Source organism: Neovison vison, chromosome 2 (genome assembly GCF_020171115.1).
Source record: "Neovison vison isolate M4711 chromosome 2, ASM_NN_V1, whole genome shotgun sequence".
NCBI lineage: Eukaryota > Metazoa > Chordata > Mammalia > Carnivora > Mustelidae > Neogale > Neogale vison.
This window is the reverse complement of record NC_058092.1, coordinates 106,150,224-106,175,079: the sequence shown is the minus strand read 5'-3', so window position 1 is coordinate 106,175,079 and position 24,856 is coordinate 106,150,224. Positions and strand designations below refer to the sequence as shown.

General features: G+C 47.9%; 2 protein-coding genes and 5 non-coding genes across 12 annotated transcripts in view; 2 read left to right on the top strand and 5 right to left on the bottom strand.

Moving 5' to 3' along the window:
* ARNT (aryl hydrocarbon receptor nuclear translocator) overlaps positions 1-2,602 on the bottom strand; it is a 69,858-nt gene extending 67,256 nt beyond the window's left edge. For 3 of the 6 annotated variants that reach the window (XM_044239103.1, XM_044239106.1, XM_044239108.1), the window contains exon 1: positions 2,477-2,601. In XM_044239103.1, coding sequence (XP_044095038.1) covers positions 2,477-2,501 — 25 coding nt within the window. In that variant the 5' untranslated portion in view covers positions 2,502-2,601. Of the gene's footprint in view, positions 1-2,476 lie in introns of all 6 variants that reach the window. The other 3 variants (XM_044239104.1, XM_044239107.1, XM_044239105.1) reach the window with 2 other exon arrangements.
* A 4,931-nt stretch (positions 2,603-7,533) lies between these two features.
* On the top strand, positions 7,534-7,604 carry TRNAG-CCC. Its single transcript has one exon. It is a non-coding gene; the product is annotated as a tRNA-Gly (tRNA).
* A 2,118-nt stretch (positions 7,605-9,722) lies between these two features.
* Positions 9,723-15,748, bottom strand: LOC122899195. The gene is made up of 4 exons (XM_044236794.1): positions 15,716-15,748; positions 15,096-15,506; positions 12,115-12,318; positions 9,723-9,885 (listed from the first exon to the last, which is right to left on the bottom strand). Exons 1-4 carry the CDS (start codon positions 15,746-15,748, stop codon positions 9,736-9,738), a joined length of 798 nt encoding a protein of 265 aa, XP_044092729.1. The 3' UTR covers positions 9,723-9,735.
* On the bottom strand, positions 13,584-13,655 carry TRNAE-UUC. Its single transcript has one exon. It is a non-coding gene; the product is annotated as a tRNA-Glu (tRNA).
* TRNAH-GUG lies at positions 15,478-15,549 on the bottom strand. The gene has a single exon. It is a non-coding gene; the product is annotated as a tRNA-His (tRNA).
* Positions 15,749-16,099: 351 nt separating the features above from the next.
* TRNAN-GUU lies at positions 16,100-16,173 on the top strand. The gene has a single exon. It is a non-coding gene; the product is annotated as a tRNA-Asn (tRNA).
* Positions 16,174-20,731: 4,558 nt separating this feature from the next.
* Positions 20,732-20,804, bottom strand: TRNAV-CAC. Its single transcript has one exon. It is a non-coding gene; the product is annotated as a tRNA-Val (tRNA).
* Between the last annotated feature and the right edge of the window lie 4,052 nt (positions 20,805-24,856).

Sequence of the window (24,856 nt, the reverse complement as noted above, 5' to 3'; positions counted from 1 at the left end):
GGTATGTCTCTAATCCCTAAAATGGCTCTAAGGAAATGTCTGACAATGCAACAAAGAATTCTGACCTGAAAAGCATTTACTTTCTTTTTTTAAGATTTATTTATTTATTTCAGAGAGAGAGTTTGCAAGCATGCAGCTAGCAGGTAGGGGCTGGGGCAAAGGGAGAGAAAGAGAGAGACTCTCAAGCAGACTCCCACTGAGGGCAGACCCTGCTGGGGGCTTTATCCCAGGACCCTGAGATCATGATCTCAGCAAGAGTCCGAGGCTCAACCAACTGCACTACCCAGGCACACCAAAAACATTTTCTTTCTTTTCACTGAGCACAGTGTATTTCCATCCCATGATCCTCCATTCATAGTCCACATTTCCCAAAACCCAACAGGCTATAAAAGTCCACAATGCATCTGTGATTGCTTCCATTTTCTATAAAGAGGCAAAAGAAAAAAAATTAAGGCAAAAAGCACCTTTTCTAATTTAATAACCAGATAATTAAATGTTGTATCAGTAACTTGGAAGAGATGTGACAATTTTTTAGATCAAAAAGGAGATCTAAAAATTGCAGGCACAGGATGTCGAAGGATAATAAAATCAAATGCTTCATCAGCAAGGATTCTATACAAATAAACACCATTTTCTGGTTCAGATTTCAGCTGATATGAATCTAGTAATAAAATGTGGTCAAGAAACTGTCATTCTGGTCACTGTTGTTGAAAAAAAAACAAAATAAAGCAGCCCCACCCACACTGCTGGAAAAAAGCTTCCGAAACATTCACTAATCTTGTTTACCCAGGCCACCTCTTAATAAGAGAAATGCTTTGCAACTTGACTAGGGTTATGTAACTATTTTGCAATGTGTTATCAGTTTAAAATCGTGTTTATTAACTCCCCAGTATTAACACATAGGTTATTTTACTACAAGGTCCGGTTTGCCGTAATAATAGCATCTTTCCAATTTTATTCCATCATCAGCACTTCCTGCAATAAAACCTGAGCCATTAATTTTATCTTTTCCTCTAAAAAAATTTGAAAGATTTTATAATATATTGACATGTGACTAATTAACTTCCTTAAATAGCTCTGTTACCAGAAACAGGGTAGTAAAGACACTAAATTTCATAGGGATTCAACTGTTAGAGCAAAACTTGGGTACCATAAATTATACTCATTTCAGAGACATTGGAAAAAAATCCAATTTCAGCTTCAACATGGGAACCCCAGTGAGTCCCTTTCACTGCCGTATTTTCAAGTAATTCAGCCCCAACCTCTGGGTTCTTTTTTAAGCCTATCAAAGATATAGGGATTTCTGAAAAGGATTTTATTTCGCAAGAACGTAAACTAGGATCTCTAAAATGAACTTCCCAGGGAGAAGTAACTGTACTTTAGTGGAAAGAGGACTGGGGCTAGGAATTTGGAGACCTGATCTGTTTAGACCTGCCTCAATACACTCCACTCCATAGCTTAGACATGACTGACTAGATTTTTTAATAACCAAGCTCCCCCTTTTGAAGAGATGTTCACTGAAAAATGACATGAAACTGACTCTTCTTTCAAAAGAATCCTCAACCCTTTAATTTTTTTAAAGATTCTATTTATTTATTTATTTGACAGAGAGAACGCACAAGGGGGGGGGGGGGTGGCAGGCACAGGGAGAGGGAGAAGCAGGCTCCCCCTGAGCAGGGAGCCCAACCAGGGCTGGATCCCAGGACTCTGGGATCACGACCAGACAAGACAGACGTTAAACCCCTTAACCGACTGAGCCATCCAGGCGCCCCCTGAACTTTTCTTAAAGAATGGGAACTGCCTCGATCTACACCCAACAAGATTTAAACCTCGGGTTCTGGATGCTAGCTGTTGGCAAGATCTGCCCTGAACACCAACCATTACATAAACTTCTGTCCTCAGCAATTGAAGACACTATAGGCACTTAATAAAACGCCAGTTTCAAAGGATAGCGGGGGGCGGGGGGCGGCGACGACAGTCTAGAAAAGCTAAGTATATACTCAAAGATTTTTACTTAAACGTTTAAACGTTTCGAAGTGCAACACTTCAACTAAAGAGCAACATGGTTCAGTGTTTATAAATCCAAATTACTTTTAAAGTAAGACGAGCCATTCTGCCCAGTTATTCTGCAACAAGCAGCTCCAGTGGGCAGAGTTGAAAAAGGACCACATCACACATCAGAAAGCCGCCAGGGGAGTGGAGGCAGGCCAAGCCCAGCTTCAGGAGCCGCTCCAACAGAACTCACCCCAAAGAACTCCCTCCAGCCCTCTCCCTCCCTCCACCTCGGGTCTCCCCAGTTCCCTAGGGTCGGCCCCTCCCCCCAACCGTCCCACCCCTCCCCCACAACGCTCTTGCCACCCCCGTTCGTCCTAACGCCCTCAGCCCCAACTACTGCCCCGGAGCCCTGGGTCTCCTCAGCTGCCAACCCTCTCAGCCCCTCCTCCTTTAGAGGCGCCCTAGTCCTCAGTCTACTCACCGGGGTTAGCAGCAGTCGCCGCCATGGCCGTAGATGCCACTGCCGTCGCGCCAACCCCCCAGTGGGAGGAGCGTCGCCACCGAACCGGGGGAGGGGGAGGGGAGAGCCACTCCCCAGATGCGGCGCCCCGCTGCCGCCGCCGCCACTGCGGAATCAAAGATGGCGGCTGTGGCACCCCCCCCACCCCACCGGCCCCAGCCCCTACGGAGGACGGACCCCGCCCATAGAGTGGGTGGAGTCACTCCCCACCCCCACCTCAGCCCGCCTGCTCTGAGAAACTGACCAATGAAAATGCCAAGAGGTTGGGCTAGCCAATACGCTTTCAGTTATCACCTACATCGACAGGTTTACATTTATTCCCATATCTCTTCCAAAACTACGAACCTGCACTTCCAACACACTGCATCCTGAGGGACCCTTCCACAGCCTAAATCTGGACATACCTGTACCTAATACCACCTAGTGTCCTCATATTCCTTCACTACAGTGTCTTGGTATCTGTACGATGTGTATTCTGCTCGACCCCCTACCATCCCTATTATCTGTCTCCTGCCATTTCTCAGGTTTGGTAACAGTGAAGTGCTTGACAGGTCAGGAAGAATCTCAGGATCTCATGTCCAGGCACTTGCTTCTCTCTACAGGTGAGGGTCTCTCACAATGCCCGCTTTGTTCTTCAAATTCATTCTCATGGTAACTCTTTTCCGTGTGAATCTAAAAGCACCATCCTTATAAGAAAAAATGGATTCAGTTTGACCTCATTAAAATGAAATCCTTCTGCTCTGCAAAAGATTCTGTTCTGGGAGTCAAAGACAAGCCAGAATCTGGGAGTAAATATTTGCAAATTGTTTATCTGATAATGGACTTGTATTCAAAATACACTAATAACTGTATAACTCAACAATAACAATTTCAAAACCCAATTCAATAAAGGGCAAATATCTGAACAGTCAAGGATATATATGTGACAACTCAGGACATGAAAAAATTTTCAACATTATTTGTCATTAGGGAATTGCAAATTAAAACAACAATAGGATACCAGTACACACCTATTAGGATGGTTAAATCTAAGAAGTAACATTACCAAATGCAGTGAAGATCTAGAGTAGTGGGAACCATCATTCATTGCTTCGGGGAATGCAAAACGATACAGTCACTTGGAGAGATTGTTTGACAGTGTCTTGCAAAACTAAACCTAATCTTACATATGTACTGCATCAGTATCCTAGGTCTTTACCAAAATTTTTGAAAATTTATTTCCACACAGAAACTCACACATGAATGGTCACAGAAATAGGAAGCAACTAAGATACCCTTCAGTACGTGAATGGATTGAACTATGAAATGGAGTAGTATTAAGAAATAAAAAGAAATGGGTTACTATTACTAATGGGCTCAGTGGGTTAGGCCTCTCTACCTTGGGCTCAGGTCATGATCTCAGCGTCCTAGGATAGAGCCGGGCATCATTGGGCTCTCTGCTCAGCAGGGAGCCTGCTTCCCTACCCTCTCTCTCTCCCTGCTTCTCTGCCTGCCTCTCTGCCTACTTGTGATTTCTCTGTCAAATAAATTTTTTAAAATAATTTTTAAAGAAGAGGCCTTTGGGCGTGTGGGTGGCTCAGTGGGTTAAAGCCTCTGCTTTTGGCTCAGGTCATGATCCCAGGGTCCTAGAATGGAGCCCAGCATCGGGCTCTCTGCTCAGCAGGGAGCCTGCTTCCTCCTCTCTCTCTCTGCCTGCCTCTCTGCCTACTTGTGATCTCTGTCTGTCAAATAAATAAAATCTTTAAAAAAAGAAAGAGCCTTAAGTTCATATTGCTAAGTGAAAGAAGCCTGTCTGAAAAGACCACATATGACATTCTGGGAAAAGGCAAAAATATAGAGATTAAAAATGATCAGTGGTTGCCAGGACTTGGAGAGGGGAAGGATGATTATGTGCAGTATAGAAAATATTTAGGGTATCAAAAGTATTCTGTATGTCATAATGATGATAGATACATGACATTATCAATTTGTCAAAATTGATTTGTCTTTAAAAAATGAAGAACTTTAGTTAATAATAATGTATCAATATTGGTTCATTATTTGTAACATAGGTATCATATAAATGCAATATATTAATAATAGAATTAGGAGAACTGAATAAGAGAACCCTGCTATCTGTTCGATTTTTTTGTAATCCTAAAACAGTTCTAAAATTAGTGTATCAATTAATACAAACCTGAAGTTCCTTTGATCAGATTTGGTGAAGTAAAACAAAAAGTCACAATAAAAATTATTTTCTTGTGAGTGTGTCTCTCCACATGGAGTTCATTCTTGTCCTTAATTTTACCAAGACCAGCAAACTAGGACCTAACTCCTTAGAAGGTCAGAAGCCCCACAACCCAATTCTCTGCATTCAAGTGTCTCCCTTCCTTGAGCCCCTAATGCCTCTCCTATAGCCACTTCTATCCTTCAGGAACTTCACTTTTTGATTCCACTACATGTGCTATGTGGCCAAAGGATAGGATAGGATAAAGAACAAGGGTAACAGTGGGGTTTTTTTTTAAATCATTATTCATTTATTTGACAGAGAGAGAGAGAGAGATTGAGAGAGAGCCATCACAAGTAGGCAGAGAGGCAGGGAGAGAGAGAAAGGGGCAAGCAGGTTCCCCGCTTAGCAGAGAGCCCGATGCGGGGCTCGATCCCAGGACACTGAGATCATGACCTGAGCCAAAGGCAGAGGCAGAGGCTTTAAACCCACTGAGCCAATTGTTTTAAGTACAATTTCAAATCGCAGAGACCCACCAGGTACATCTGAGTCTTCAAAGACATACTCTTGCCAGGTGATGACTGCACTGCAGGTCAACAAACATGTGGGATCAATTCAAGGCTCAGAGCCCTACAAAATCCCTATTTAGGGTAGCTCCTTAAGGTCTTCTGTTCTGGAATTAACTAAAGAGGTATTGTTGCTATTTTTCTCGCTGCACTGCCACTGCCACTTCTGGAAACCAGAACCCAGAATCAACCCGTTTTCTCTGTGCAAAAAGAAAAACTTAAAAGTGGAAGCCGTATGTGTTAGCTAGGAGTTGAACCTGGATCTCCCACATTGTTCTTGTGGAACAAGAATTCTACCACTGAACCACCAAAGCTTCATCTTAGGTTGCACCGTAGGTCTTATCATTGTCTTCAAAGGACTCTGAAAAGAATTCTTAAAATAAATTTGTATAGATCTCTTTGGTAGACACATAGATCAAACAGAAAAGACACCCAGAGCAAAGTCTGCATAAGAAACTTAAATTATGCAACACTATAAAGTTGAGGTATTCAAATAAAAATCATCTCCTCACTTTAGATGCATTCTTTTGCTGCCCCATTTCTTGGGGCCTCCAAGCTCCCTTTCCTCCCAAATAAAATACCAACATATTTTTCCCCTCAATAGACATTCAGGACCCAGTAACATTTAGGGAAGGTAGACTTTTGTGGATATACCTGAGTTAATCCAGAAGATCTGGGTGATACAGCTTCTCTCATCCTACCTCTATTTTGTGTCCTGGAAAGAGGCCAAGGATCAATGGTCCTGCTTTTTTCCTGTATTTGAGAGAGACCTACAAAAGGATGAATACCTGAAAATTTCATTTGAAGATCTTCCATTTAACCACACCTCCTTTGGCCACTCAAGGAGGCCACACCATGACAAAAAATTGGATTGGATCCTAGACAGATGCTAGAATGTTACTCTTCTATCCAATATAAACTGTTTTTTTTTTTTTTTGTCCTTTGCCTCTGACTGATACTCTGATATTTATATTTTTACTCTTTAATGCTTGCATTCTAGGGAGAGAGGCTTCTTTGCACCTCTGTGGCTCCTGTCCTTAAAAAGTCATACTGAGGGGTGCCTGGGTGGCTCAGTGGGTTAAGCCTCTGCGTTCGGCTCAGGTCATGATCCCAGAGTCCTTGGATCGAGCCCCACATCGGGCTCTCTGCTCAGCAGGGATCCTGCTTCCCCCTCTCTCTCTCTGCCTGCTGCTCTGCCTACTTGTGATCTCTGTCAAATAAATAAATAAAATCTTAAAAAAAAAAAAAAAAAAGTCATACTGATTTCTAGCCCTAACATGTGGGGGAGCTCTCCAGGTCTTGGTGTCCTCCCTCCCGCCGCCCCCCCCCCACGCCCCGGTCTTAATTTCCCCAGGGAATTTCTCAGAGAAAATTTGGGAAAGAAATTCTCTATTTCAGTGTCATCAAAGGACATTTCAGCCATCCATGTTTTTCTAAAAAATAGCCTGGCCTTCTATGGCCAATACACCAAGCCCTATGCTTCAGAGACATCTCAGAGTCAACAAATGCTACAACTCACTGCAGCCAGGAGTTCAATTTAAGGAAGTTAGATTCTCCAAAACAGTTAATCATCAGTCACAGGCTTACTAGTAATCTTGTCATAATTATGGTATATCACATACCCATTGAAATACTTTGAACACCTTAAGAGGCAGATAAATACTATTGTTATAATAATGATCACCGAACGACATAATTATTATACCCACAAACCCTCCCAAACAAAACCCAGTAACAAAGACCTAATTGCATTAACCGAAATGTGTTTCTTGCTTAGCTCTTCTAATTCCTCTACCAATTCCAACGAGCATCTGCTGCTTCTTAATTTCCCCATTTAGAATTTTACTTGCTCTGAACTGGCAAGTTAGATACGCTCTCAGACTCTGTATAGCGACAGAGTTCGAGGTTGAGGGTTGATCAAGGGGTCTGGATGAATTTCCCACGTTTTCCTGCGGGAGTCTGTTGTACAGTTGCTCACACCACAACTTTCTCAGAGTTGTGGTGTGAGCGGACGGAACAGTTAGTTTATTTTGCTATCTTGTTCGAATGCCCCCACTTGACGCTGTTGCCTGATGGAAACCTCCTTCCGAAGCCTTTGCTTCGAGTGCCTGTAGGTTTGCTAGGTCAGTCCTCCAAAGACGACCGTGTAAACGTCTTCTGGAGCGTTTCCGCTCCCCGGTGCCCCTTCCCACGGTCACTCTGGAACTTCTTTCTAGAGACCCACCATGCGCCAAGGCCTGTGTGAGGCATTGGTGGTTCAGTGGTAGAATTCTCGCCTCCCACGCGGGAGACCCGGGTTCGATTCCCGGCCAATGCATCCTGGCTCGCTCCCTTTTTTCCCCGTCCGCGACCCTCGTGTGCCGTTCCCCCCTCCCCTCCCTTCCCCTCCCCTGCAGACCTCAGACGCTCACGAGGCCCCTCCTCCTCGCTTTCCCGGTGGCACAGGCCAGGTCCTGTGGTTTCCTGATTCTGGCCGCCAGGAGCAGGAAAACGAGACCCCGAATCCGCGGGCCATTTCCACGGAGAAAGCAAGAAGGAGCCGATCTACACTGGGGCTGGGCCTGAGTGGAGTAGCCTTTGGCGTGCAGCGCGGCAACCACCTCGCTCGCGAGTTCTCACCTGTCCATCCCCCAAGTGTCTGCAGTTTAGACTGCTTGGACTTAAGACGCCACAGTTACTTTCAGGCTTTCCCCTGCAGGACCCACGGAACCCAAAGGGCCACCAGGTCACTGAGGCCCGTGCTGGACCTGGGGTCGGCCGCTGGGCCACGTTTCACCCCGGAGCGAGGGCAGCCACGGGAAGGTCGCCGGACGGGAACCGCCCCGGGGCCCGGCAGACACCCAGTGGCCGGGGCGGCGTCGGCGGCCCGAGGAAGGCGCAGGCTGGTGGACGCCAGGGGAGCTGCGGCCGGAGGCCCCTCGCTCGCGCGGCCGGACGCCGCGTGCCCGGCGATGCGCCTCAACAGGTGTGGGCCCGAAGAAGAAGAGTATACTTGTGAAAGGAAGAGGAACTAAAGACTCCGGGAACCGTGGACCCGGGTTTGTTCTCTAGCTCTTGGGCGCTCCTTGGAAAGGATTCCAATTAGAGGGTAGTAGGGGCGTGGCTGCGTTAGACGCTACGGGTGACTAATTTTCCTCCGAAAATCTTTGGAGGATTTGCCTACCTAACAGCAGCTTAAAAGTGAAGGTTAGTAACACTGGGGGAGATTCCCCTCCTTTCCGCTTTAAAAAATAAACTAAACAACAACCAACACAACAAACTTCATTTAGGGGCGCCTGGGTGGCTCAGTCGGTTAAAGCCTCTGCCTTCCGCTCCTGTCCTGATCTGGGATCCTGGAATGGAGCCCCGGGCTGGGCCCCCTGTTCAGCGGGGAGTCCGCTTCTCCCTTTCCTTCTGCCCCTCCCCGCAGCTCAGGCTCACAGGCACGCGCGCGCGCGCTCTCTCTAATACACAGATAAAATCTTCAAAAATTTTAAAAAACAAACGTGATTGATTCAACCTCAAGAGTTTTGTGGAGGGGGTGGGAGGAAGATGGGGGGAGTGGGGAAGATTGAGGGTGGGGGGTTGAAAAATTGTAACATACATAAGGTAAAATGCACAGAACACACCTGTGTAACCTACACACAGATGAAGAAGTAAAATATTATTAGCCCTTTAATCAACCACTCCCATGCTTTACCAGGTCATAACCTTCTACCTCACCCCCTACTCCCACTTAATTATTAGTGGTGCTGTTGTTATTTTGCCTCTCTGTAATATTCTCTCATCAGGGTTCCGTTTTGAAGGCCCTTCTTGGTAATGAATTGGAGCACCGGTCCATGTTGGTTAGCCACTTGAATTTTCTCCTGTGTTTTTTCCCCCAACTTTGGTGATTTTTCCTATAGGTCTGTCTTTTTCTTCTCCTTTTGCAATAACTCATTAAGAATCTTTGATACCACTTGATTATGCTGACTGCAGATACATTCGCCTCAATTGTGCCTTGACTTTTTACCCTTGATTCTGTGCTGCAATAAACAGAGATTCTTGAAGCAAGTGACTTAGCCTCTTCACTAAAAATTGGTCTTTTTGTCTTGTGTTTTCAATCCTTGCTTACCCTTGAGATCATGCGACTACCCCGGTACATTAATACCAACTAAAATCATTCGTGGTTTCGTTTCACATTTTGGTGCCTAATCCACATGGAAGTTACTCTGGTTATGGTGGAGGTAGGGATCATATTTCATCCCTCTTCTCCCCTCCTCCGGTCCCCCCCCCCTTAACGCCCCCCCTCCCCCCCCCCCCCCCCCCCCCCGCCCCACACAGTACATGGGATTAAATTCTTATATGCTATAATCATTGAACATTTATAATGTTTTTAACACCTTTGGATTTTGAATCTTCGTCATAGCCTGCTTTCTCTATTTGTGTATATACCAAAGAAGCTCGATTCTCTTAATAGTTCCAGTAATTTATTTCATATATATAAATAATTGTAGTATTCTTTTTTTCATTTGCACTTCTCCTACTTCTTCTTGCCTTTCCTCACTGGCTAAGATCTCCATCACAGTGGTGAAGAGAAGTGATGGCAGCGGGCCTCTTTGTCTGCTTCCTGACAGTTCCTGATTGGCAAGGGTAGGGGGGTTAAAGGTCAGTATTCTAACATCAACTATAACGTGTGTTGAAGGGGTTTTGTCTGTCTGTTTTTTGGTCTAGAAGCTACCCCTTCAGCAGATGAGGGCTGTTCTCTTCCTGTTAGGCTAAGAGGTTCTGAAAAATCATAAACTGATAACGAATTTTTTTGAAACACCTTCTGGGCTTTGGTGATTCCCATTTTCCTCCTATATAAGTTGTTAGTGTGACGAATTCATTTATTTTCTAATGATAATCAACTGCTTCCCCAGTGTAAAACCAATTTTGTCATGACACATTTTAAATATATATTTTGTTTGATTCAGTCTTTTTTTTTCCGCAGCTGTGTATACTCAGCAGTAGATGAGGCCTGTAATTTCTGTTTTTCCCATTGCCTTTTTGGGGTTTTTGGTTTCCACCCAAACTCATAAACCTAAGTTGGGGAATTCTGTCATCTTTGGATGCTTGTAGAATTTCTTTGCTTTTGGAGTCATTTCTTCTAATGACCTTTTTTGGTCCTTGGGCTTTCTTTGCAGGAAGACTTCTGAATTCCAATTTAAAAAAAAAAATTAATGCTTGTAGGACCAGTCCTCCTTCCCCACCCTACCCAAATCATTATTGCAATATACCTACATTTCCACTAAAACTTTTAATGGGTTGGCATATGCATGTTTATGATACTCATTTATTGTTAATCTCGTGTCTGCCCATTGAGTAGCAGTGACTTCCATCTTCCCTCTTCCAGTTTTATCAGAGCAGTCTTTTCAAAGAGCCAACCACTGACTTTTTGCTTTTGTATATTTACTTCTCATTTTCTTTTTAATTTTCATGTCTTTTCTAATTTTCAAATTCTTGTTTTTATATTTAATTTCTGGTCCCATATGCTTTTGTTGTTCTTGTTATTTTTTAAAAATTTTTTGGTAACTCTTTGAGATGGAGGTTTAGCTCATTAGCCCCAATTGTCATGATTTACATTTAAAAGGTGCGTATGGTCCTCTGAAGACTGGCTTCACCACACCTTGTGCAGTAGCTGCAGTCTTTTCAGTTTTGTTTTTTTTCAGAATTATGTCCTAATTTCCATCTTCATGTCTGCCCTGAGACAAGGATGGATGGAAGCATCTCTAAAATTCCAGATATCTGAGCTTTCGTCCTTCTGTCTTATAACTGAACTCTAGATGCAAGTTGATTCTCTTGAGATGCTACTGGAGGGTACCTGGATGAAGTGTTATTGGATGAGTATGTTCTCCTTTGACTATGCTCTCCTCTGGCAGGCTCTTGGTTGGGGTTTGTTACTGACTGGGAAACATACCCACCAAGTTGATGGCCCACGGTCTCCCAGACTACCCAGGCTATGTGTATTCAAGGCTAAATCCACTAGAGGTCAAGCCCGCCGCCACAATTTCTTCAGGGGCTTTTTATTTACTTTCTTTTAAAGATTTTATCTTCAAGTTATCTCTACGTCCAACGTGGGGCTGGGACTTAACAAGCCTGAGGGAGGATCAGGTCATGGTCTCAGGGTTCTGGGATCGAGTCCCGCATCGGGCTCTCTGCTCAGCAGGGGGCCTGCTTCCCTTCCCCTCTCTCTGCCTGCCTCTCTGTCTACTGTGATCTCTCTCTGTCAAATAAATAAATAAAATCTTTAAAAAAAAAAAAAAAAAAGAGTGGCTGCTCTATCCGGCGAGCCAGCCAGGGCCTGCTTGCCTGTGCCGCCCGCCTACTCAGTTTGTTTCTTGTCAAGGGCCTCTTAAGCTTTCCTTTTCCTTATTCTGTTTGGAGAGCCAAGGCCGCCTTGTCCAAAGAGCCCTGGGAGTAGAAGGGGCAGGACTAGATGGGATCACCCTTACCCGCCAGGGTTTTGGATCTTAGGGTCCCACCTTAATGTAGTGAGGACCTCCTATACGCCTTCTCAAGGGAGCCTGGGACTGACAATGTCCATTTTTCTGTGTTCCTAGCCCTCAAGGTCCACCCAGGAGCGGGAGGAGCTTTGATGCCTCCGTTTTACTTTTTGCATGAACACTTGCAAATGTTAGTGGCAAGCTTGCCATCTACCTTTAGGCTTTTTTTTTTTTTTTTAAAGGTACCGATCAAGATTAATTAACGAAAAACAAATATACGAACACACACACACTCCACACAAAAGAAAGAAAAAAAGAAACCCAAAACCCACACACAAAAAGACCTTGTAATCAGAAACGAAATAGATGGTATTCTTCTCTTACTTTGGAAAACTCTGCCTTCATCATTACCCAGATGGCAGGGATGAATTTAGAATTCCTGGATTTCTTGGAGTGAAACACCACAGAAGGTTCCTGTGCGGCCTGCTGGAACCAGGCGGTGTTGTGCACCTCCAACCCCTCAACCACGCTTCCTCCACCGAAGGGTCTCGTAGAAAGCAGCCTCAGGGTGCCACACTGCGCACATACCTAGGGTCTCAGCGAGAACAAGAGTGAAGAAAAGGCAGTCTTGGGGGCAAGGAGAGGAGAGGAGAAAGAAAGAAGCAAAAAAAGAAAAAAAGAAAAACAAAGGGGGGGGGGAAACCACCGCCAGAACAAAAGCACCCAGCAAGTAACAGACGGAAAATGCAGTCAAAACCCCACCGTCAAGAAAATAGTTATCTTTGCCTATAGCGGACCTCCACCGACCCCTACAGCCTTCCATTCCTCCCTGGTACACTCAGGGTCACCACCTTCTCCTCCACCCAGCCCTCGCCATTCTTCCAAACCGCTCCCGAAAGGAGTTCAAGAGACACTCGCCCCTCTCCCCTCGCACACCTGCCCCCACGAAAACCCACGAGAACCCACGAGTTGGCCCCTGAGGCCATCCGCCTTCGGCAGCGGCCCCACACTCACCGCCCCGCAGCCCCTGCGCGGCCTGGTCTCCACCCCGCACCTGTCGCCTCTGCAGCCTGCTGGGTCCACAGCACCTCCGTCGGCCCTGGCTCGCTCTCTCTTCCAGCCTTACCGGAACGTCACATTTATCTCAACAGGTCTTCAGAGCCAGGGTCGAAGGGAAAAAAGAAAACGGGCCCAGCGCCTGGTAAAGTCTACAGGGTCTAAATGCAACAGCCCTTGGGAGAAACTGGGGGATCTGATTGGGGTATCATCGTTTTTGGGATCCGGGTGTGGATTTCTACCCCTACCTTCGGCTTACGGAAGCAGTAAGTTTTCCGTTTAGGGCACCCCTCACTCGCTGCCTTTTGTTGGGTCAGCTAACATCACCTCCCTACGCCGCTTAATCTGCGAATGAGACAGCCTTCGGGGAGGACCCGCTCCCTTCAGCCCTCGCGGGTATCGGGTCCGAACGCGTAGTACGCTTTCTCCGCACGAACTGAGCTGAGGAACTGGGCCCACCGGCCCGCGTCCGGGGTACACACGAACCCCGCGACGTGGCCTGGCCTCCAGACCTGGGATCCAGAGCTCTCAGCCTGGTGGGCGCCTCTGGGGCGGCTCCACGGGGATTTGAACCTCCGCCGCGTGGACGTAAACACGAGTCAGCTGCTTAGTGGCCCTCTGCAGTCACTTCTGCGGGCGGCGGACCTGAACGCAAGCAAGCCCGGCGCGCCCTGCCAAGGGGCCAGCTATCGTTTCCCCCCGGCCGCGGGAGAGGAAGAGTCGGTGCGGTGGGGGGAGTACACCGCCGGCGCGCAGCTGCAGGGCTAGAAGTGAAGATGCCTGGTCAAAAAAAGCAATTCCCTGACCGGGAATCGAACCCGGGCCGCGGCGGTGAAAGCGCCGAATCCTAGCCACTAGACCACCAGGGAGTACGCGGGAGCTTTCTCTTCTACCGCCTTCCCACGGAAGTCCTGTCCCCCTGAGCCGTGGAAGGCCTTGAGCCTTCAAGGAGGTCACCCGTCCTCCCCGGAGCCCTTTCATAAGGACGGTCCGTCCCCGCCCTCTCCAACACAAGAGGCCGCAGGAGACGTCCCGAGGGCCGCCAGGGCCCTGCCTGGCCCACCAGTCCCGGCGCGAGTCGCCCCGGCCCGGCCCGGCCCGGTCGCCCCTCAGAGCCGCGCCTTCGCGAGGCGGTAGCGTGCGGACAGGCGGTGCCGCGAGAGCGCGGGAAGGGAGGCGCCCGGCGTGACACCCCGGGGTCCTCGACATCACCCGGTGGATTCCGGCGGACTGAGGCCGCTTTCAAGGAAGGCTCCGCAGCCGGGAACTGGACTCCGGATCTATGCCCCCCTACAGCCTGCTGCCCCCGCAGCTCACCCTACGCGACTTGAAGACTTACTCTGAGCCCCTACTCACCTTGCAATGTGCCAGCGGCATCAGGAGACACACACAGATAAATGGACCGAGCTGAGAGACTTGAAACTGACCCACAGCTGACCTGGTGAATTCGTTTTCAACACAAACAGTTCAACCGGGTAAGGAAATAGGTTCAATATCGGGGGCGGAAACAGCTTTACTGCTACCCAACACTACACACAAAAATTAATGGGAGGTGCCTCCTAAAACATAAAAGTTGAAGGCATAAACCTTTTGGAGGTTACTTTGTGACTTGGTGATAGGCAAAGATCTCCTAAACAAGAACCAGGAAAAAAAATATGTACTTAAAAAAAAAAAAAAAAAAAAAAAAGGGCAAGTTGGACTTCATCAACTTTAACCTTATCTTCTCATTCAAAGACGCCACCAAGACAGTGAAAACAGCATGCCACAGACAGGGAAAAAACGTTCAGAAAACATATCCGACCAAAACAAGCAAGCAAGCAAACCCCCACACGTGTAGCTATAGGGTGCTGTGAGCGCCTCCAAACTGATAATTTAAAAAAAAAAAATCAGGCAACTCAAGTTTTTGAGATGGGTAAAAGACATGAACAGATCCTTCGGAAAAGAAGATACACGAGGCCAACAAAGCACATAAAAGGGTGCTCAGTATTTTTAGCCGCTAGGGAAATGGATGTTAAAATCACAACGAGATAGCACTACTGGTAAGGATGGGAAACACCCCATCCTGGCAAGGATGTGCAACAAACACAACTCTCAGTGGTATCGCGATGAATAAATACCGTCGGGCGTGGAAGGGGCTGCCGACAGGCCTTTACAAACCCTTGAGGGTATGCCACGAGCAACTGGAGAGGTTGCTGCGATGACGCCAAGAAGGACTACAGCCAAGGACTGAAACAGTTCCCCCGAGACAGAGATTCGCAGGAGCCAAGGTCTGAGGCGCTCAACAGGTCTGTGGAAGAGCTGTCACTTACCTGACGGGCACTTTTCTCTGGTCTTTGAAGATCCTTAAGGTTTTCTGAGGACCCCCGGAGACGCCACTTCCCAGCAAGGACAGCCCACGAGGCTTCTCGCTGGACAGCTGGGGACTCCAGGACTTGTCCTCGTTTGGAGGCGCGCTGAAGAAAAGCCATTTGGTTGAGTTTCCTTACGCTCCGAGTCAGAGCGGAGAAGGTCCCGAGGTTAGCGGCGAGTGGAGTTTTCCTTTCCTTCGGGTGAATGAAGAAGACCTCCTGGCGCCCAGTGGCCAGCGGAAAGCAGGGCTCTCGGGCCCCCAGGTTCGAGGCGCTGGCGCCCCCACGGTGGGGGTGTTTAAAGACAAAGTAAAAGGGATGGGTCGCGAGGGGCCGAGAAGAGTGCCGTGACTCGGATTCGAACCGAGGTTGCTGCGGCCACAACGCAGAGTACTAACCACTATACGATCACGGCGCGCCACCCTCTCGGCGGCCGGCCTTGCAGTCGCAATAGGACTTTTGACGCAAAGTCATTCCTGTGGCTGCGCTGTTTTCTCATCGGACAAACTGCAGGTACTGGTGTTGTGGCGTCTCTCCTACCCGCTCTCGGATCTTCCTTCCCTTCCTCTGAACCCTCCTACGCGATAAGGACAAAACCACCACCAAAAAACCATTGTCCGGTCCCTCAATCCGGGTGCTGGGCAGTCTCGCCAACCCGTCCCCGCCTCCCCCGCTTTTCTTTGCCGCCTCTTGGCGTTTGCCCCCTTCTGAGCAGCCGCACCCCACCCTCTCTCCAGCTTCCCCCACACCGACCGCAGCTGAGTGGAGCAAGCCGAGCGCCAGCGGCGCGGAAGGTCGTATGCCCGCGGAATCCACGGGGAGAAACGTCCCGGGAACCAGTTGGCCTTCGGCTTCTCCGGGGAGGGGGCGGGCCACTCGCACCCCCACACAGGAGGCGGGTGGCTCCCCCTAGCGTTGAGCGCGTGCTAGCTCTCTACCGGGATGTGGGCGGGGACTTCCCGAAGGTCTCTGTGGCGCAATCGGTTAGCGCGTTCGGCTGTTAACCGAAAGGTTGGTGGTTCGAGCCCACCCAGGGACGCGGCAGTATTTTTAGAAGGTAGAAAGGGTCCTGTCGTTTGGCCTGTGCACAACAGGAGGACCGAGGCCAAGATTCGAAGGCCACCGCGGACTCCGGAGAAGGAGAGCTCTGGAGGAAAACAGGTCGCTGGGAATCCGGAAGTCCTCGAACGAGTACAACCCTCCGAATGCCTTTTAACGAGGCAGAGAAGTTTCTGCCTGCGTCTGTTTGTGCCAGTATTTATTGAATCCTTTCCTTATACTCTTTAAATTGATTCTAGGATAGTATGGATAAAATACTGCTGTCGTCATCGTTCTTGTACTAGACGACTACTTCTACAGGGTAAAGTCCTGGAAGAGCAACTGCTCTGACGTAGTGTTTCCGTGGTTTTTCTGTGATCCACTCCTTTCCCTCCTTGGCTTATTAGCTGTAACTCTTTGTTTTGTTATTTCAGCGACTGCTTCAAGCTTTATAGCCGCATACATCTGTAATTTCCCGGCCTCCCTCTAAGGGATCCCCTACCTCTTCACGTTTCTTCCCTGTCCATCTTTATGCTGTAGCCATCGTGCCGTTTACTTTTCGTGTTAGAAACCCCCAAACCCATCCTTATTACTTTGGTTTCATCTGTCTCGTGTTTTTAAAGAGATTTAAGTAATAAGAAAAGAATCTAATCTATTTTCCCACGCGGTTACCAGTCTGTTGCCCTTCCCTCCCTTTGGCTAAATGCAGATTCCCATGTGGTACGTGTAACCTTTCTTGTAGTGTGGGTCTGCTGGTGATGTAGTCTGTCAACATTTCTGTGTCAGTGTCACCTTCATTTTTGAAAGCCTTTTTTGGAGGAGACATCCTCGTTGACTTTGAAGTTTGCTCCAGGGCCTTCTCACACGGCTTCCCACCAGAAAGCCCACATCATCTTCATCTTTGTGTTCTGTAGGTATCATCACACCTTTCTCCTCTGGCGGCTTTGCAGATTTTTTATTCTTTTCCCATGGATTTGAGCAATATAATTAGAACGTGAATGGATATGGTTTTCTTCATGTGTCTTGCGCTCACTTCATCTCGTTCGTTTGGCTCCTTGGGTTGGTGGGTTTATCATTTTTATTATGATGGGAAATTCTTCAATTCCTCAAAAATGGCTTCTTTCCCCCCATTCTTTTCATAGACTCCAATCACTCACATCTTTTTCTGTCCCCTCCCGCCCCCCGCCCTCATCACTCATATCTTTTAACGTCGTCGCACTACTGTTCACTGATAGCCCCTCACTTGCTGGAGCAGACATCGCTTGTGTTTTTTACACTCACCGATATCTCCTAAAGGTCGACTGCCCTCAACCTGTTCCATCAACCCCCCTATCTAATGCCTAAAAATGTGCAGCAGCACTGTATTAAAAGTGTTTTGTGATTTATCTCTTAATTAGAGATGCTCTAAGCTAAGCTGATACATTTATAACTCAATTTAATATCCTTGGAAGAACTTAAAGATCACAGTAGATCTTCAAATTGCAAATTGACCTGACACATAATGGAGAAATGCATGGTGGGATTGTATATGATACCTAAAATGGTTTACCGCCCCCCCCACACACAATTGTAAGAATAATTACATCACTGTGATTTTCAGAGTTATGACTTAGTCTCCCTTAAAAAAATATAATATGATGTATTCATCTTACTGAAACACACAATTTCATATTGTATAAACTCTTAAGTAGTACTGGAATTAAAGTGTGTTTGTTGGACCAGTAAAAGCAGTATAGGAGATTGAGGCAGCTAAGGGTCACTAGGATTTTGAAGCGAATGTAAACCCAAGACTTGTATAAACTGGAATATCATCTACCAGTATTTTCTACAGTATTAGAAAGACTAGAAGACAACATAAAGCAGTTTTCAGATCAAAATTATTAAAGCAGTCTGATGCACACAAGGAGTCCTCTTCAGAAATACCACATGATAGAAACATCTTCTATGCCATTATATATAAATTACTGAAATCCTTAAAAGTATTTTAAAATTACTCAAGATTTCACTTGATTTTTTTTTCTTGTAACTAGCACTGAGACCACTAATCTATAGTTAAACTGTTTTTGTTTTTGTTCTTGTTTGTTTTTGTTGTTGTCCCTGAGTTACGGATTCAGCAAGAAAGGGAGTGGGATGGGCACCTGGCTGGCTGAGTTAGTAGCGCATGCATCTCTTGGTCCCAGGATTGTGAGTTCAGCTGACACACCTTGGGTGTAGTGATTACTTAAACAAAACATGCAAAGGAAGAAAGAGAGAGAAGAAAGAAAGAGGGAAAGATAGAGGTGAAGGAAGGAAGCAAGAAAGGAGGAAGGAGGGAGGGAGTGAGGGAGGAAAGAAGGAAGGGAGGAAGAGAAAAGGGGGGCAAAAAGGAAGGAAGAAAACCCCATCAATAGCATCCTTGGGACGCCACCCCACCCCCTGCTGCCCCTTGGGGTCCTGGAAATAGAAGCTCGGGCACTTCCCCACTTTGAGGAGAGGCACAGTTGGATACAAACCACAAGTTGCCAGTGTCTGCTTGGACTCAGACTGGAGCCAGGACCAGCTCGAGGCCAGGACAAAATGAGACTAAGAACCAGGATCACAGGGCCACCACCTACCTGACAGCACCAATGCAGACAACTCTGGAAAGCTCTTGAAAACTCCTTCTTTTTGAAGAATTTTCCACCTGCTCCCCTCATCCTCCCCCCAGAGGAAAGGATTCTTCCCCCATTTGTTGGGCCAGGACCCTTTCAGATCCCTGCAGGGCACAGACAGCCAGGAGGGCAGGAGCTAAGGGGGAGCTACACCTCCCTGAGGGGTCTGTCCTGGGGTGGGGGTTCTAGGGCTCAGGCTGACCCTAGACCCTCTGCCCATCAAAGCCACCAGAAGGAGTCCAGAGGGCAAGTGGTTGCGGGGCATGACACCCTAATCGTGTTCCTACAGGTGCAGGGCACAAGCTGGCCTGCACCTTCTGGGAGAGGCCATACCACTCAGTCCACCTGAAGCTTCTCTACAGTCTGAGGGCAACAGGTGTCTGGTTCCTGAAGGGACCAGAGGGGCCTCCTCCAGAGGACAAGCCCTCCCCTTAGCCTTGGAGGAGAGGTCCTGCAGAGGCTGGTTTTGAGGGACATTGCCCAAGGAAATGAGCGACAGTGGCCCAACTAATTATCTTGAGAGGTCTTCAAAGGGTGTCCAGACTGAATATATGGGCGGGGGGAGGGCAGTGGGGGGGGAGAGAGAGAGAGAGAGGAGGGGGGGTGTCAATGTGGGAAAATGCTAACTGGTGCACTGAGGTGAGGGATACAGGATGTTCCCACACCTGCAACTTGTTTTGTGTGTTTCAAAATGTGTTTGTTTCTTTGTTTTAAAGGAGTGATCCAGTCAAATCGCAGGTTCTCTGTAGATGAAAACCCTTGAAGTGAGAGGTTAGGTTTCTGAGGGGGATAGAGGTGAGCTCCTGCCCTGGCTGCTCATCCTAGCTCTGCTCTCCCACCCAGGTGATTCCAAGGAACCTGAGTCTGGTCCTCTGGCTCTTAGGGACTCACTGCAGAGGCACCTTTGCACGTGCCCTTTGGTGCACAGCACATTTAGGGGAGGAAAAGGAAAATCCTAAGTAAGGAGACAGTGCTGAAAGGTCCTACTGACTGGGACTAGAACCTGACCAGTAGCCGTGAAAAGCCAAATCGTATCCCACAGATCACGGGGCATCCACACAGGATCCCTGCTTTGGCCCTTGCAGATGAAAACCCTGAAAATAAAGTTAGATTTCCCAGATGGGCAGAGCAAAAGTGGGGCGATTCCCAGCAGCCCACAGCTCCCAGCCCTTGCCCCGCTGCTCTTCATCTCTCCCAGCCTCAGCAGCACTTTGGGCTCTGAGGTCTGACCCCAAGCTAACTGGTCGGTGCTCCATTCTAGTCTAGCTTTACCCCTGTGTGTGGCAGAGCCAAGGCCATGCTCTCTTGGTGAGCCTCGGTTTCCCGCTGAGTAAGGTGCGGGTGAGGAGCAGAGAGTCCCTCTATTGGTGGCCTCCCAACTAGCTCAAGGGCTGTCCTGATGATGGCACCTGAAGGGCTCCTCGGCTCCCCCGTGGGCTCATCGCGTGGAGCCTGAAACGCCGACTCGACGAGTCCCAGGTGCAGTTCGTGTTCTTTGGTTCTGTGGAGGCAAATCCACCTGTTGCGCCAGCGGGCTGGGCTCGGGAAAGCCAAGTGTACGGCTCCGGGAGGACGTGGTCGGTTCTCCGAGCCCGGGTGCCTGTCCGCCTGTAGGGCGGATTGAGGCGCCAGAGGAGCAGGTTAGGGGGTTTCTGGAGGTAGAGGAAACGTGCGTTGGGCTTTGTCCCCGGTGCCCTTCTCGGCCTGCCTGACTGGTTGTGGCCCCCGCTCTCCAGCGAGGCCGGCAGCGGACGAACGAGGCCAGGTTGTCAAGTGCGGAGTAGGCTTTCGGGAAGCAAGGGAGCTGCAGCCTAGCTTCGTGTTTGTTTCTCTGAAAGGAAAATGAGGCTGCGCACGCTACCTGCCCCTTGGCTCCAAGCGTCCTCCTTTGTGTGTTGTCAACACGAGGACTAGGGGGCAAAAGGCTGTTGTTTCCGCCCGGTTTCGAACCGGGGACCTTTCGCGTGTGAGGCGAACGTGATAACCACTACACTACGGAAACGAAACACGCGGCGAGATCTCATGCCGGAGCCTGAACAGCTTCCGTCCTGCCCCTACTGTTGTGCCCACCACCTTCTTTCCTAAGTGCAAAAAGCCCCCTGAAAGCCCTCGCGACCCTCCAGGTAAAGGGGGGGCGCCGGTTTGGGATCCCGCGTCTCCCCCCAGGAAGCGAAGAGCCGGGGGCCGCCGTCAGTCTGGCTTCGGGATCCGCATCAAACGCAGGGCTTCCAGATCCAGAACGACGCGCCCCGGTGCCGAAGGCGCCCCGCCGACTCTCCAGCTCCCGGAGGCGGCGGGTCACGTGCGTCCCAGCCCCAGGCGCCCCCTCCACCCGGCCGGGGGTCACCCGCCCTCTGGGTCTGTCGGTGGCCCCTTTCGCTGCGGGGCGGCCGGTGCTCTCGGCTCGTGGCCGCTGCTCGGCGCCAGGAATCCTCCCAGGAACTGGAGGACGCGCTCTGCTCGGCCTCCCGCCTGCCCCGCCGCGCCTGCCCTGCGCGCTCTGCCCTCCCCGGCCCTTTCTCTCTGCGCTTCTCCACGGTCCTCTCGCCAAACCGCAATCTCTTTGGTATCCTCGGGTGATTCCTCGGGTTCCTGCCTGAGCTGCCTTAAAGCCACTGACAAGACGTTTGTGGCCATGACCATCGGGCAGTGTCTAGTGAAATCCAGGCACGGAGGGATGAAAAGGAAGCGCAAGAAATGGTTTTTAGAGTTTGGCACAGAGCCCAAGAGTCACAGAGTCATGACTGGGGAGGGAAGGGCTATTCCTACCTGGCGTTTAGGAATGACTCTTGTCTGGGCTGCCTTGGTGTCTCTCTGTGGCTTTGCAGCCAGACCCGAATAGGCTGGTGGTGACACTTGGTGTGACCAGAGCCACCTTCACAGAGACCTTTAATTTGTCAGACAGAGAGACAGAAAGAGAGAGAGAGAACGAACAAGTAGGAGCACCAGCCACCAGAGGGATAGGGAAGCAGGCTCCCCGCTGAGCAGGGAGCCTGAAGTGGGGCTCAATCCCAGGACTCTGGGATCAGGACCCCTGCAGAAAGCAGAGGAGACGCCGAAACTACTGAGCCACCCCCACAGAGGCCTTAAGTACTGGGAGCAGAGTGGAGAGGAGAAGCCTAGAAAAATAGATTTTTCAAGTTGTTTTCTCTCTGTGTCCCCCATTCAAGTGTGTAGGACCTTACTGTGTGGTATTGATTGCAGTCTATTTAAAGCACAACCACTTTCCTGATATTTGGCAGTTTCTCATAAAGTTAAAAAATATACCTACCCTGTTACCTGGTAATAAATTGCTATTAACTTCCCGAGAAAAACGAATGCTTACACCCAAAGGAAGCTTCTACATGAACACTGGTGCGATGTCATTTATACTAGGCCAACCTGGATAAAACTCACGTGTATTTTCAGAATGGATTAGTACTGTGTAGTAAAAACATTCAAACTATGGATAAGGCAGTAACACGGATAACTCCCTCAAACAGTGTTGTTCAGCAAAAGATGCCCACCATAAAGGCATGTTTGTACACCTAAAACATATGTATTCAAATGCACCTATCTGATACTCCTGTGTGCTCCCACTGCCAGGAAGTATCAGCAGAGAACAGGGCTTCCCTTTTTAAAATATTTTGCCAGGAAACTTCCTGAGCTGATAGAAGTACATTAGGCTGGCTGATACTCACAGAGGCTTATACCTTTATCACATTTTGTGGTCTACTTTCTCTATTTATAACCTTAACATTAAACATAAAGTTAATTAACAGTGTCTCTGAATGACAGATTAGACCACAGGACATAACAGATATAGCCAGAATATTCCACCCCAAAATAAAGTGAATTAGTTTTAAAACCTGAGAATTCTCAAAAATATTATTTTAGTTCTATTTAATATTAATTCAAGATTAAACTATATATTTGTTTCATATGTACACAAATAAGTTACTTTTTTCATGTAGTCTATAAAATCTATGCAAAAGACTGAATATATTAGCACCTTTAACACCTCCTAGACAATGCTAGAGCTCTGCAACATCTCGATTCCATTTACTCCCCTCATTTTTGGGTGTTTGGCCTTACTTTCATTTCAACATACAGTTTGAATTCATAGACATTATTATTATTGTTTGGATAGTGATATTTATTTGACTTAGTCACATATTTAACCTATCTACCTGTTGCTCTTCATTCCTACCTTCATTTTTCCACATTTTTCTTGCGCCCAGGTAGCCTGAAGAGTTACCTTTTGCATTTCCTTTAGTTGGGGTAAGCTACTAATGTGGTAAGGTCTTCACTTCCTCTTGACAGATATCTGGCCAGGGATTAGCAACACCTAGTAGGTTGGAAATGATCTTGCTCTAACCCTTCCCTAAGGTCTCCTTTTTCATTGTTTTTGCTGGGAATTCAGCTTCCAATCTGCGGACGATGTAACAGGAATTCACCACCCACTCCCCATCCAGGTGCTGCTATGATTGTTTTCATTTGTCTTTGGAGTTCACCAGCTTGGGCCCCTGATTTTCTTGTCCTTCTCTGGCTTGAAGTTCACTGATCTTCTTCCACGTGTGGTTGGATAGATCATCACAATTTTTCCTTAATCGTCCGTAATATCTTTCTATATGGTTTCTGCCCCATTTGCTGGCTCCTCCAGCCTCCGAGACTTTAATTACATGTGTGTTAGGCCTTCAGAACATGGCCCATATCTCTATTACACTGCTTTCTGAATTTCTCTTCCTTTCAGCTCTCTATGCTTAAGCCTGGAGAGTTTCTTTCTCCTTACATAGTTCCAGGATAATCATCTCTCTTCCAAACTGCTATGAAACTCAACTATTAACTCTTTAAAATGCCAACTATTATATATTGTATCTGTAGTTTTTATCTGATTTTTAAAATGGATTCTGTTTCTCTGATGAAAATTTTTATCTTGTCATCCCTTTTCTGGTCAGCTGAATCATACCACTTTATCTTTTTAAAGTAATTGTAGGTAACTTTTAAGTAATTTAAGGAACCTCTCTACACCCAAGGTGGGGCTTGAACTCACTAGTCCAAGATCAAGAGTCCCCATGTCCTAGTAACTAAAATAATAACTCATAACTCAGTATCTCAATCACCCATGAGTTAGTTTCCATGGTTTGCTTCCCCACCCCCTTGCTTCTCTTCCCTTACAATCCTAGAGTATTGTGATTGAATGATGAAACTGTTGGGTGAACAATGATAGCCTGTTTGAAAGATGTTGTCTTTCTCTGAAGATATTCACCCTCTCCCACAGGAGGCAGCAGAGGAACAGATCGCCCCTAATCCTTGACTAAGCTGATTTACAGTTTGTTTGCCCTCAGGGGAAGCCTCAGTCTGCATGCAGCTAGTTTGCTCGAACTGCTGTGCTGTAGATGGCCAGGGCTCCCCGACCTGAGACCGTGGCATGTTTCCTCGGGCCCCTCCTCTTGGATGAATCCTGAACTTCAGTTTGTATCTCCTTAGCACCATGGCAGTGCTGAAAATTCCACTTGCTTTTCAGCCACACTCTGCTTGCCTTCTAGCCTCTTATGTGCACGTAGCTTAATTTGCGAATGTGTCCAGGGGAAATTCTGTCCCAAGCATGCAGCTCACTTAACCCACTCCAGGATCTTGGCTCCTCACGTCTGAATCCTTGGTCAGCTCCACATGTCCTACCCCTTTCTCCTCTCTCTCTGTCCAGATCTATGAAACTTTTTTTTTTTTTTTTTTTTTTAAGGATTCTGATCATTTATTTGACAGAGAGAGACGCAGCGAGAGAGGGAACACAGCAGGGGGAGAGGGAGAGGGAGAAGCAGTTCGCACAGAGCAGGGAGCCAGATGCGGGGTGGGGGTGGGGGGGCTGGATCCCAGGACCCAGGGATCATGACCTGAGCCGAAGGCAGACACCCAAGCCCAAGGACTGAGCCACCCAGGAGCCCCTCTATGAAACTTCTTAATGTGTTGCTGTTTTCTCTGACTCTTACTAGCTGCCATCTCTCCAGTTCCTCAAGGTCTTGTTCCTGAGGGGGAAAAGGCAGGAAAACTAGTTTTATTCCACTGAGCTTCTCT

What these genes read in the sequence shown, in the direction of transcription:
- LOC122899195 (XM_044236794.1), bottom strand. Translation starts at nt 15,748, where the DNA reads ATGGTTTTTTGGTGGTGGTTTTGTCCTTATCGC. An exon ending in GGTGGTTTTGTCCTTATCGC is followed by an intron (nt 15,507 to 15,715) that starts GTAGGAGGGTTC and finishes TTGTGGCCGCAG; the next exon opens with CAACCTCGGTTCGAATCCGA. An exon ending in CAGAGAAAAGTGCCCGTCAG is followed by an intron (nt 12,319 to 15,095) that starts GTAAGTGACAGC and finishes CTGAGACCCTAG; the next exon opens with GTATGTGCGCAGTGTGGCAC.